At 33.1% G+C, this 13,722-nt stretch overlaps 1 protein-coding gene across 1 annotated transcript in view; it reads right to left on the reverse strand.

Moving 5' to 3' along the window:
• The window catches only part of LOC137390147 (receptor-type tyrosine-protein phosphatase kappa-like), a 43,351-nt gene extending 30,286 nt beyond the window's left edge, over positions 1-13,065 (reverse strand). Inside the window, exons 1-11 of the mRNA XM_068076423.1 lie at positions 12,940-13,065; positions 8,423-8,594; positions 8,037-8,128; positions 7,851-7,945; positions 7,665-7,789; positions 4,266-4,375; positions 3,272-3,446; positions 2,177-2,283; positions 1,694-1,883; positions 1,411-1,514; positions 24-198 (exon numbers count right to left, since the gene is read on the reverse strand). Of these exons, the coding sequence (XP_067932524.1) occupies positions 24-198; positions 1,411-1,514; positions 1,694-1,883; positions 2,177-2,283; positions 3,272-3,446; positions 4,266-4,375; positions 7,665-7,789; positions 7,851-7,945; positions 8,037-8,128; positions 8,423-8,594; positions 12,940-13,065 (1,471 nt within the window). The remainder of the gene's footprint in view (positions 1-23; positions 199-1,410; positions 1,515-1,693; positions 1,884-2,176; positions 2,284-3,271; positions 3,447-4,265; positions 4,376-7,664; positions 7,790-7,850; positions 7,946-8,036; positions 8,129-8,422; positions 8,595-12,939) is intronic.
• Positions 13,066-13,722: the final 657 nt, after the last annotated feature.

The following is a 13,722-nucleotide window of genomic DNA, read 5'->3' on the forward strand; positions in this document are numbered from 1 at the left end:
AATTATAATCCACCCTCAGTTACCTCCGCAGGACACTGTAGTCTCATTCATAGATGCTGGTCCATATCTTATAGCTGTAGAAGCTCTTACTTTACAAGTTACTAACTCTCCTGACTGATAATTACATAGAACAAGATCTCCTCTTTTTCTGGTTGTTGTAAAGCTTGGATAAGGTGAATTAGGAGCTCTGCATCTGTACTGAAAACCATAAAAAGCTCAAGATGCGATGAAATAATCAACCTGAGTGGGAGTTTATCTCATAGCATTGTGGGAGAAGCGAGCACAACAAAATGCAACTAAAATTTGTACTTAGCTGAAATTCTATAAATGCTTGCATAGCTTCTTAATATCTAAAATTCACCCGAGGTTGTGCATGTTCTTTTAAGCAAATGTATACATGATTAAACAGTAAACATAAACAATTGTATTTTGCAAAGTTTTCGGTAAAATTAAACCATGCTAAATAAACTACCATGGCAGTATTTATGTAAATGCTCAAAATAATTCTTTTTCATTAATGCGCAACTTACATGTATATAAAATAATAATACATTCGCCGTCTTGATTTGGCTCAAAAATCTCCAGCAGAGTAACACAAAATTGAAAATAAAAGTAATTGAAAATTGGCAATGAGTGAAACCATTATGACTGCTCTAAATTCCTACAGTTTCTCTATAAATAGCCAGGTATTCTAAAGGACTATTATCTGGACTATAATTGTTGTCGTTCTCTAACAACTGATAAGACAAACTAAAATTTGCTATGAAAAACAAGCAGGCTCGAGTACACATAGAAACATAAACTGTAAATTGTTTACAGAATCCAAGTAGAGAATTTTTCAACGTTGGCATCACTAAATGACACCAAAACAATTATGGAGTATATTAAAAGACAATTTTATTAGCATCAGGAATAATACTGAGTATCTGCGAACCGAGAGCAGTTTCTGGCCTCATAAACCTCTTATTTTTAACATCCATTAAAATTCTAAAAATTTAACCCACATCTAGTGTGACTTGGAGAACAACTTTATATCCCATTCAATTTTTTGAGTTAATGCCTCACAAAAACACTTTGCAAACGAAATGAAAGGATTGAAGGAATAAAGTAGGTTGCAAATTATCATTTTTGTACTAAAACACCAAAGTACACTTAAATAATATAGCCTGCAAAATATGTGTGGTTTCATGAGAAGCAGCAATAACAGTTCTAGCATGCATTTAGTGTTTGTATAAAATACAGCAACTCAGTGTAACTATTTGCAACTGGTGTAATAGATCAACAGGCAGCCCTAAAACAATGACCATGTTATAGCGTAAGCTAGCATTACTTGAACACTTTAATAACTTGAGTTTTTCTGAAAGCACATCAACACTATGCAATACACTGCAATCCACCATTACTAGTTACCTGGTATCCAGTAATAATTCCATTTGGTGGCTGAGGTTCAGTCCATGACAAGCTGATGCAGCTCAAGTTAAATGGCTTCATCAAAACTCCAACCGGTCCTGGCTCTGAAAAAAATAACCCCCACAAGATATATTTGCACATAAACTCTTTGAGCATATATGGTACAAAAAAACTCGATAAAAGACATGGTAAGTATAAGTCTATCTGAATGAGTCATAATCATGAGTTGACTATAAAAATTATCTGGATAAATTAGTAAAGAATTGTTTCATAAGAAACGAACCAAGTTCTCCAGTGGTTACAACAACAGTTCCAGTAATAATGAATCCTTCATCATTTCCAGCACTATACACAACAGTATAGTTGGTAACAGCATTCAAGTCATCTATAGGCTGATTGTTTAATGTGTAATCAACCGATCCATTCAGTTTATACTGTCTGAGTGGGATTTCCTTGCAGTTAGCTAGGATATCCTGTAAGAGGGGGGTATGCAGTGTGGTAGCATTAAATACATACTGCATTTAAATGTATTTTATTACTAGTGCTTTATTTTGAAAGTTTGTATAGTAATAAAGCTGAATACGTTTGTAGAATCTTTAGTTGAAGTAGCAAAACCTCATCATTCATATGAGATTAAAAAAGACATGCAAGCAAAATGACACAAAACTTAAAATAAAACGCTTCAAACAATGTTTGGATGTCAAACATGTTGCATTTATGGGCAAATCACTAGGTTCAAACACAATGTTTTACTATATCTGATCACCTTTTTGGGAATGTGCATTATAACTCTTCTTCTGTGATATTCAGAGTCTTCTGGCTTGTAACTTGTCTCTGTGATGTACTTCAATAGGTTTGGAGGTAGCGTAGGAACTGCGTGATATAACAGAGTACATGTAAGTTACATTAAGTTCAACAAAGGTTTTGCCACTCATTAACCCAGTTATGTTTGTAGAAGGAAAATGCTTCTTTTCATCTTTAAAATAAAATATGTTAGAAAGAAATAATAAATTGAGTTGGTCAGAAGTTAAATTAAGAAACTGTAAGCTGTGCTGATGACATGTGCTGAAACATAAAGACGCTAAACCTTTTTAGTGATGGTATGAGGGAACACCACCCTAATTCTGATAATTGATTAGTCATTTTATGTCCAACTCATTTATTCTTCTGATGGCATGTTTGATAAATAAGAAATTAGCCCTAATGGCAAGCAAAAGTACAAAATGTTATAAAGAATGACAACATTCTATATCCTACCAGTGCAAATCATGTAATAGTAGTATATCTTAACCCCTTTTGTTGAATGTGCTATTGTATTTGTTATGATAGAATAGAAAGGAAGCCACTGCGTTAAATTTTTACATATTCACACCTCTATTTCAACTAGTAAAAACTTTGAAGAACAGAGTGAAACTATGAGGTGTGATGAATTCACGGTTTTGCTGAGAAAATGTCTAAAAGCTAGCTGAAAATCTTTAATCTGATAATCAAATGTTTGAAGGTGTCAATTGTGTTGCTTCCTTGTTGTACCTAAACATTTTATATTGTATATATACATGTATACACATATATATACATGTATATATATATATATATATATATATATATATATATATATATATATATATATATATATATATATATATATATATATATATATATATATAAACATATTAATGTACTTTTAAGCAACAGCTGAGGAGCTTGATATTAAATTAAAATTTCTTTTTTAAATATTTTGAATGATTAATGTAAGCTTTTTATCTCTCGTACATGTGTGTTGGTTCATTGTACTTGTATCTTTCATTTAAACTACCAGTAAGGTTTTAAAGACATGATAAACACCACACAAGTAACTCACCGCCACAGTCAGTAGTGACTGCAGGAGCAGTAGCTGAGTTACTATTTCCAGCACTGTTCACTGCTCTTAGTTCACATTCTACTACTTGATACGGAGAGAATAGACAGAGTTGATACTCTCTTTTATCTGCAGAATCTTGTATGTCTGTCCAAGAATCCTCATCATCACACTTGTACTGAAAATGATAGAGGAGAGCTAATTAACAAAATCTCCCACAGGAATTTTCACAATGTGTTAGCATTACTTAAAATCAATATAGATTGTGTAGCATTTGCTCTGCTAAATATGAAAGCGTTTCCTAATTGATTCCTAACATGACTGAATTACCTGTATTGTGATTATGGAGAAATGAAATAACTAGTAGAATATAGTGGAGCTGGCTCTTATTGATTAGATAATAAAGACTAAGATCAAGAAAAATATATTTATAATCAAAAATATTTAGCATTTGAGAGGGTTCAATATGAGCATTGATTCAGTCCTGCAGTTATTCATATGCTTAAGGTTATCACTAAAAAATCGCCCTCAACACTTTGCCCTAGTCACAGCATTTTACAAATCATGGATAACCTTGATTGCAATTGTAAGCGCAAGACATGCAATACATGCATTTGGTTATCAATGCTTAAAAACATTGAACTGCTTGCAAACAAATAGTTTAAACTATCACTATTGCTGCTTTATTTGACATACATCTGCATGTCACAAGTCAACAAGTCATAACTGTCTAAGATATCTCAATTTTAGGCACACTCCTTGTTTAAGCCCAAGCTACCATACATTCAATTCTTAAAAAAATTGAGTTTGAATACAAGCATAACATATTTAGTTGATCACAAACCCCTTTAAGTATGGAAACTACAAAAACTTATATCAAACACACCTAGCTCATGTTTTAATATCTCTACAACTGCTGAAGTAATAAAATGCATGATCACTTAAGCTATAATCTGATCTTTAATGCTAATTGGAAATATTGCCCACTTGGTCTAACCTGATATCCTGTGATTGGTCCATTAGGCCACGAAGGAGGTTGCCAAGAGAGAGTTATACATGTTGAGTTGTTGACTATGCTACTAACAGATGTTGGGTACAACTGAGGACCTACAACATAATTTATGTAGCATTTCAGCATACTGAATCAACCATGTCATGATTCCCGACAACTGACTATCGATATAAATATTTTAGTACACATTTTTATTCTCTTTCTTCAGGTTTAATTACTAATTTTGCTGCACATTCATAACAAAATATATGCATATAAATATCTTGATTTTACATACTGGCGTATGACAGATCACCTGCTGCGCTAAAAAGATCCTTGCTTTTTTTAATCAATAAATTTAAGCCTTTGACAATGAATAATTAGTTGGCTTCTCATGACTCCTCCATTTTGCTAGATTTTAAAGTAAAATAGAAATTATGACAAAAATTGGCAGCTTGCACTACCAAAAACGTTGCTGCTTACAAAAACCATTTAAACTAACCAAAATTATGTCAAATCAACAATAATATTTTATTTAGCATTGCTTTTTAGAAGAAAAGATTTTAAGTCAACCACCGGCAAAGCTTTTCGAGATAATTTTTTTCATTTATCGAATATTTAAAAAACTATCATCCTTGAAGTAGTTTGGCAAAATAATTGATGCAGCTTCAGCATAAATTGCAACATAAAAGTTGAAAGTTAACTAAATAGAGTTTATAAAAAAAGCGGTTATAAAAATTACTTTGTCTGTTCTAACAGGTTTTGACAAAATACATACAAGAAAGTTTATAAACTAAAAAAGAAAAGGAATAAAAAATATGCCCAACCTTGTTAGACTTGTGTGATCTTTTACAGCATTTTGCATGAAAGACACCTCAAAAAGTATATCATAAAAGTTAGTCTTATGCATTAGCATATTAGAATTTTACCTCCTTAGCATTTTAGCTAATTGATCATTAGTGTAAATAGTAGAATAGACAAAAATCTAACTTTATACTCCGTAATGTCTACCAGTCTAAGGGGTCCTCACATGTTTTGTGACGATTCTGACGACCCGACGACAGGGATATTTAAAAAGTGACAGACGAGACGACCATTTACCAATGTAGGTGACAAGGATTGCGTAAATAGGATTACTAAAGGTACGGCTGCACGTAACAAATTTTTCGTTAGTTCGGAGTTCTGGCCGAAATCACGAAAAACGCAGAATTAATCGGTCAAAATTCACAGAATTATTATTTGAGCTGTGCATGCCCACCGAGTTCGTCGACAAACGCTTTTAACAGATTAAACAAATTATTAGCGAGCACGATTCTAGCAGCTTTAGCAATTAGTATAGTCCAAGACATGTACCGTGACACACAATAAAAATACGAAAGCATTTCAACATAGAACACACGAAGTAACTGTCTAAGTCGCGCTATTATTAGTTAGCGAACACGACTTTAGCAAATTTTAAGATAAATGTAGTCCGAAAACATAATGCGACACACAAAGAGTTATTACAGAAAGTTATCATAGTAAATACGATGCAACTGACTTGTTTGCGCTAGAGATGTCGACATTCTTTACCACAAAACTTTCGCTGCTAAAAAGGAAATATAATTAAAAAATAAACAAATTGTAGCTATAGCGTCCAAACAATAAATACATTCAATAACGCAATCTAAGCAGTTGCATCGTGTGTACTATGTTGATTTGCACTTATACTTTTACTATTGTGTGTCATTATACGTCTCTTGGACTATACTAATTGCAAAAGCTGCTGAGATCGTGCTCGCTAGCACGATTCTAGCAGAATAATTCTGTGTGTTTCAATCATTTTGTGATTTTAGTTAGAACCAATGGAAATTTTGTTACGTGTTGCCGTACCGTTACTAACTTATTATTTGTTCATAAATCACCACGGTCAACCGAAACTTCACTAGTTTTGGTTTGAAGCATCTGGCCCAGCATTTATAGACTGCCAAATAATTAAATCAATGAAATGCCACGACTTTGACAGCAAATCCGTTTCCAAGTCAGTGACTGACAGTGATTATTAAAGGCAATCTCGGTCTATTTTCAGTACAAGAAATATAGCTCTAAAAACCTAAGACGGCTGTCACTCTTTGCGGAGTAATCAGCAACGCTCCCAAACATCACTAATATATTTGTAAAGATCGCTGGTTGAGCCATGCTTTTGGTTAGCAAAAGTTCAAACCTAGTGAGTTTCAGATTTTTAACGCAACCCAGTGCCACCGGTATATATATTTGTATTAAAATAACGAATGTGAAGAAAGAGGTTGTTTTGGTAAACCAGTTTGAAAAAGGTGACAGTGATTTTAAAAGTGACGACAGTGATTTTAAAAGTGACGACAGTGATTTTAAAAGTGACTATTCTGACGACAGCTTTGTGTGGTAGGACCCCCAGTCTATCTGATTTAATGTCAAGAAAAAGACCAAAATGCGCAATTGAATTGTGGTTAAATTTATTGACAAGCAATCATAATATTTGCTGGTAAAAATTTTTAAGCAAGTCAACTTTTTATAGCAGAAATTTTTTTAAAAATATTTTGAAAAGACTGTTAAAAAACTGTTACGAGATTAAAATTGTAACACACTGCCTAATCACTACTCAATTTGTTGCCAAAACAATTCCATGTACAAATAGCACACTGGTCTTTAGTAGTTATTAAATAACTAGTTAAAGTTTGCTGACAATTAGCTCTCGTTACAGCACTGGTGAACAGATCAAGATGTGATGTCACTGGAGCACTCTTTATTTCAAGAACAAGAACAATTTCAACTCTCTTCAGAATACCAGTTGACCAACTTGGCGGCCAAATATAATTTACATAACTACAATCTTTCAAACTAATGGAGTAAAGACTTGAGAAACTACAATATTGAATTAATTTATTAAATTTTTAAGCTCTAACTTTATAGCATCAATTTACAGAAATACTCCGTCACAGCTAAAAATACCACCACATTAAAATAGATTTTTATGCAACAAGAAAGAATAACAGCCAAAGAGGCTATCAAAATATATAGTCACCTTTGAATGATTGAGCTTTTCGAGTTCAGAAGACAGACCAGTGTAATATTTAACGTAATTATTGTATCCAAAAAAATCTTTAAACTTTAGTAACTTTACTAAATATTTAATTTTTTGTGATTTTAAACTCCTAATATCTAAATTTTTACATGCATTAGAACGAGTCGATTTAAAATTATTGGTCCAGTTAAAATATGGCGCTTGCGCTATGAATTAAAATAAAAATTTTATGATTGAAACTGGTCATCATATTACTTGTACAAAAAATCAATAACCCTATCATATTGTGTAGACAACTATTTAGTTACATCCAATCTGGTTAGTATATCAACTCAAGTAACACAAGAGTAACACAAGTAACTCACGTATTTCAGGAGTAGTAATTGAAATGACAGCAGCAGCTGACTCCAAGTCATCATTATTCACAGCTGTTACATGAAACTCTAATGCTATGTTACCATCTGCATAGACATCTCTGCTGGTAACTGATCTGGGTGTTACAATAGAATCTTAAGCTGGATATCTGGTATTGTAGAATGATATGCTTTCACAGTTCTCCTTCAGTGGTTTCTACAAAGTTTCCATTGTCGTTTATTATGGTCTTCACATGAAACAATTTCAAAGCCCTTTTGATATCAGTTTTTTTCTGCAGAATATGACAAATATGCAAGACATGGCCTCTGTATAATAGCAGTAGCTCTATTTACCTAACAAATATGTACTGGTAAAAAGCTCACCTGCCAGTTCACATTATACATCAGTCTCTCTCTACCAGCTTGTTGAGTTGTCGTTGGCTCCCCAAAGGAAACGCTGCGAGGGGCTGATGAGGCTGAAATAAACATATTAACAGTTCATTAGTTGGCAATGTTGTATATTTTGTGCCAAAAAGAAATCAGAAACTTGACTGACATTGTTAACTCATTAGAAAATTTTGCAAAAAATTTGGTGTACTTTTTTGTTTTTGTGAAAATGAGCATATTGGAAAGTCTGGTTTAGTTGATTCTTCCTTTACATCTAATTAAGAGCAGCTGTAAAATAAAAAAGTGGTCATTAAAAATCAACTACTACACTGGCTAATATATGCCTTGCTAAATGATAAAAAACAGTCAAACATTCAATTTACCTGCACAGAAAGTCCTTATCTCCTCTGTAGTTGCTGTATTACTACTCCCTTCATTATTCTGAGCTCTAACCTGACACTGGACTCTCTCATAGCGTATGTATTGACAGATCTGTATACTTCTTATATCTCCAATGCTGGTCCATGGTGTAACACTCTCTATGCTTTGTTTATACTAGCAGCAAAAAAAAGATAAACGTTTTTTTAACTATGAGATTGGATTTGGAATAAAATTATCAAAATAAAAAATTAGAATCAAACTATTAATTGCAATATTATTCTGAAACAAACTAGTATTTTTTGTCAGAAAAAATGGTAATTCATGCAAAAATTTGAAAAGGTTGTGTGAATCATCAATTTTTTTCCCAAAGCGCAGTGAAGATCCAACCAATCTAGTAAACACAAGACTTATAAAAAAAGCAAAGCGTAAATGTTTGTCACATATGATACTGTACTCACATTATGTTTTCAATGGCCTCAAATATATAACAAGAGAAAACTTAAACAATCTCTAAAAAACAGCTGCTGTGGTAAAGTCAACGGCAGATTCAAAATTCACAAAAATTCTGTAGTAGGCTAAATAATACTGAATATGTAAGAAAGTGAAGTGAAGGCTGGCTAAATGCAAGTATTTTTAGTTTGCTAAAACTAAATGAATGCACAAATATTTGATAGCCTTAGATAACAGATATTAATTGAAGCAAAAACCAACATTTGCATATAACTATGTCTGAATATTATGCAGAAATATGCAGAAATGCAGATGCAGTATGCAGAAATGCTCTCATTTCTGCATACTGCATGTAAAAATGATTCACTAGTAGAGAATCAAATGAGTGTAGTCATTACTGTTCTCAGAGACTATAAACTTATTTTAAATGATGATCTGAGAATCCATGCCTGACCAAAAGATCTCTTGCGAGCCTGGTTATTTTAGACCTTGAAAGTGTAAATATAACTCACAGTGCTCCCTCGCCATGCAATTTACATTCGATATTAGGTCGACATCATATAACACAAATGGTGTATAGAAGGTTATAGAAACCCATACTAACTATACAACACAAACCTCTCTTGATAAAATTCATCAAAATTTTATATACATGCAAGTACTGTAAATGTTAAAATTAGGAACAAAATAGTATGTCAACTTTAGTAACTATAGTTACCTACAGTAACTTTTTGTGTGTTTAGCAGTGACAATTTGCAATAAAATGTGATATTATCATATGCTATGTACCGTGCATACCGTAGGCAGCTCTTACCTTTTTGGGCATACAAGTATTATCAACTTTTAGTTTAATGTAAATGAATTTAGTTAACTAAACGCACACTTAAAGCTAAGTTTCAGTAGAAATACTTAATTTGAACTATTTTACTGGACATCAGCTTTTTCATCGCTCAAATTTTATCCCTTATCAGTTTCTGGCTTTGTTTCACTATAACTTTTAGCCGACCTCATTAAAACCTTTTTAAACCCATATCGACAAAAAACTTTGAATGATATGTTTTTGGAATAAAGTGGATTTTTGCTAGCAGATTAAAGGAATTTTTCTAATCCTTGACCTTCTGTTCAAAAGGATATAAACTCCAAGTTTGTTACTGGTTTTATAGAATATATATTATGTACCACTTTCACATAAAGAATTTCGAACAGAGGAAAATCTGGTCGTGATATCTCTTTTAGGCATTGCAATGTTTTTTGACAAAAAAACGTATCTTTCCTATTTCAGCGTAATATGCGCACCGACAGCCAAATTTAGCTTTCAAGCAAAGTTTTTGTTGAATTTTTACAGTGAGATAGGCTTCATATGGGAGAGTTAAAAAACTTTGCAAAGCAAAAATGTCTTATGACAGGGAGACTGTAACTCGAAAGGGCACTGTACACATAGCCAACTAGCAGTTTAGCTTTATGGTAAAAATTGGAATTATGTGATTTTTTCATCTTTTTGTTTTTCCTGTGAAATTAGCAAAGAAACCAGTGACTCAAATCATATGTGTGTAAACTACAAAACTATCAACTCAGTCCATGATTTAATAAAAAGATTAGCAGAACCTCAACATTGGATTTCACATTACCAAAGAAACCTAATACTGAAACCTGATTAACCTATTTAGGCTGCTCAAACCTCTAGTTTCAGCTAATGGCCCATAAGTTTCTACTCTTGGGAACAACAATTAAACAGCCACTAAATTTTTTAAAGAATTGGAAAGTCCTAGGCTAAAACTTGTATTCCAAAAACAAAAGTAATATCAAAGTGCAGTAAAAGTTACGCATGCGAATTAAACAGCTAAAATTAATATCAGACAACAAAATTTTGAATAGGAGGCTGAATCTGAATTTTTTAGGAGGTGGTATCCATCAAGCCTTGTAAGTTTTAGCTAACAAAGTGATCAATGTATTGAAAGACTTGCATTGAAAATGAATATTATACAAGAGTTTTTTAGTTGAAATTTATCCACTCTAACCAACAAATAGTTAATCTCAAACTAATGAGCAAGTGGATCAGCTTCTACAGGCCTTACTAAAGGGTAATCGTGCGGGTAACTGATGGGTATTGACGGTAACATAAAACTACAGCTTGGTGTTTTTGATTTTGCTCTTTTTTGTTTAAAACAAAGTGACAATGGCAATTCTACAGCAATTGATGAAGTGTTTATAAAACTGACAACTTTAACCAACGGTAGATTTTTCATAAAAACCAACTAAAGTTATTTTGGCTGATTGTGCACAACTATTAATTTAGGCTAATAAAACAGAGTATACCATGACAGTCATGCAGCAATCTATGTATCTCCTCAACTGTCTAAATTGGAATATTTTGAAGAACATGTTGTTTGACTTTTAGGGTATTGCTGGTTGCACATCTACATTAAATTTTTGATCGATTCTTTTGATACACTTTTATAACAGTTTTTGTTCCAACATGGAATTGGGTATATACTGAAATAAAGCTTAAATTTATGTATTGCTGAGTCAGAGGAATCTATAAGATTGGTCACTCGTAATTTAATAGTTTGATTGACAGTCAGCTGCTATAAAACTAAACTGCCCTAAGACGCTTATGTATTCGCCTCATCTAACTTTCGCGTTTTCGCGGAGTCATCCCCTCGCGAAAGTTTCATGTTGGAAACTAAGCTATCATAACGAGCGAGCGAAAATGCAAAATCAAACAGCTTTTTTCATTGATAGTGCAAAAAGAAAATGGCAGCAAGCGATCAAATTTCATTATCGACCTCGCCCACACCATTCTACCTGTGGTTTACATTTACAAACTAATCCCAAATTGAAATTTTTTCCGTATAGGTGAACCAGGCCTGTATTCCCTAAGGCGGTTGCCCGGCTGAGTCATCCCAACTTTTTAGGAACTTTCCGCGGCTAAGTACAGTCAAACTTGGATAATTTGCCTTCGGATTAAATGTATATGATAGATTTCATCTCAAACACAAGGTTAATTCGAACAAATGTGTTTGGTCCGTTCCCACGCAATGATAAATTGCTTCAGATAACTCGACCTCAACATCCTTTATTCAAAAAGTTATTTGCCCAATGGCTATGGAGATGGTTTTTATCGCTGTAGAATATCACTTTATTTGAAGCCATAGAGACAAACATCAACTTTTAGTAGTTCTTAGGCATCATTATTATCATCATCAGTGGCAAAACGTTCTTGTTAAAGACATTGAAAATGTTTGCATAATATCAAGTTTTACCAAACATCCGCTTGGCCATGTCCCATCGAAAGCGTGGAAACTTCCGTATGAACTTTAAATAAAATCGGCAAAATTGATCTTTGCTAAAACGCTCAAAAGAAAAAGATCTATTTTTTCAGAGCGTTTTAATGGCGGTCAAGTTTTGCCTATTTTAATTTAAAAACGTTTCATCAGTCACATCACCTAAAACAAAAAAATTATCAAAAAATCGAAAAATGTTGATACTTTCCGATAAAATCTTTTAAAACTTCACAGGAGAGGCTCGGATGAGGCCCTACATAAGCAAAACCTGTTGGGGCTTACACCGCCCCCCTCAACACCCCCAGGTGTTCATAACTAGTCGCCTAACATTAGCCGCCCCAAATTGCAACCAGTGAATACTGGCCTGCGGTGAACTGAACCTGCAGGAATCTAATTATGTTTGTTCCACTGCACTTGTTTTTACATCACTATATTTTCGCAATGATCAAAGCTGCGAAATTAAGGTACAATGAAATTTTACTCTGTATGCTACTCTCGAAACTAAATACTAGCAAAATATAAGTGTCCTAGGGTATGTGTGCAGCATAGCTTTGCTTTAAAATTGAGTTTTGCAAATGTAATCTAATCTTGTTTCTATATTTTGAAATACGAATCACGATTTTTGAATTCAGCATTTATCACATCACTAACATCTATAACCTATGGTACGTAGAAGAACTGATACAGCAAAAGTTGTTTCAGAGCAACTGACAAAAGGTTTATTAACAGCATAATAGATGAACAGTATTCACTATCTATGGCAGTTTTGTATAATGTGAATCTACCTGATAGCCTGTGATTACTCCATTTGGCCATTGTGGTGGCTTCCAGCGGAATGTAACACAAGAGGAGTTGTCTGCTTGAATAGATACCTCAGTAGGAGCTATTTGTGGTCCTATAAATGGAGCCATTAATAGAATGGATATTCTACAGTAAATCCCAGTTTAAATATACCTAATATCTAATAGTTACTAGTAATTTGCATTAGGTAGCAGGTTGCCTAAAATTATGTTCTATAACAGTTTGATGCAATATAGCAACTCAAAAAGTCCCGGAACAGTATAATTTTAATTTAAAGATTATTGCACTTAAATTGACACATTTTGAATAAAAATTTAGCTATTTCCAGTGTGGAATTTTTATAATGTAACATATGCGGTAAATATACATTGCTGCAAAATGAAAAACCCGGAGGATAATTTTTTGCATAAACAGCTTCATCACTCCTTCAATTTTATAGTTGATGATTGTTTGATTGGAGTACAGAAATTATTAAAAAGTCGAAACACAAAAATAAAAGCGTCAATCATTGTAAAAATAAAAACTAGATACACATACATGTAGCCACGGATTACTAATGAGCCAGATTACCTGGATAAAAATAAGTGTAACATTAGTGAAACATTTCAACAAAATTTGTACTCTAAATAAATCTACTCAGTATCTCCATTTGGAAAATATACATGTACAGGAAGTAGCACTGAACCGGTTGAATCAGTAGGTGTTTTGCTGCAACTGACATTGTAGATAACTGCCTAAATAGACAGTTCTCACCAGCTTGCTGATTG

Source organism: Watersipora subatra, chromosome 1 (assembly GCF_963576615.1).
Source record: "Watersipora subatra chromosome 1, tzWatSuba1.1, whole genome shotgun sequence".
NCBI lineage: Eukaryota > Metazoa > Bryozoa > Gymnolaemata > Cheilostomatida > Watersiporidae > Watersipora > Watersipora subatra.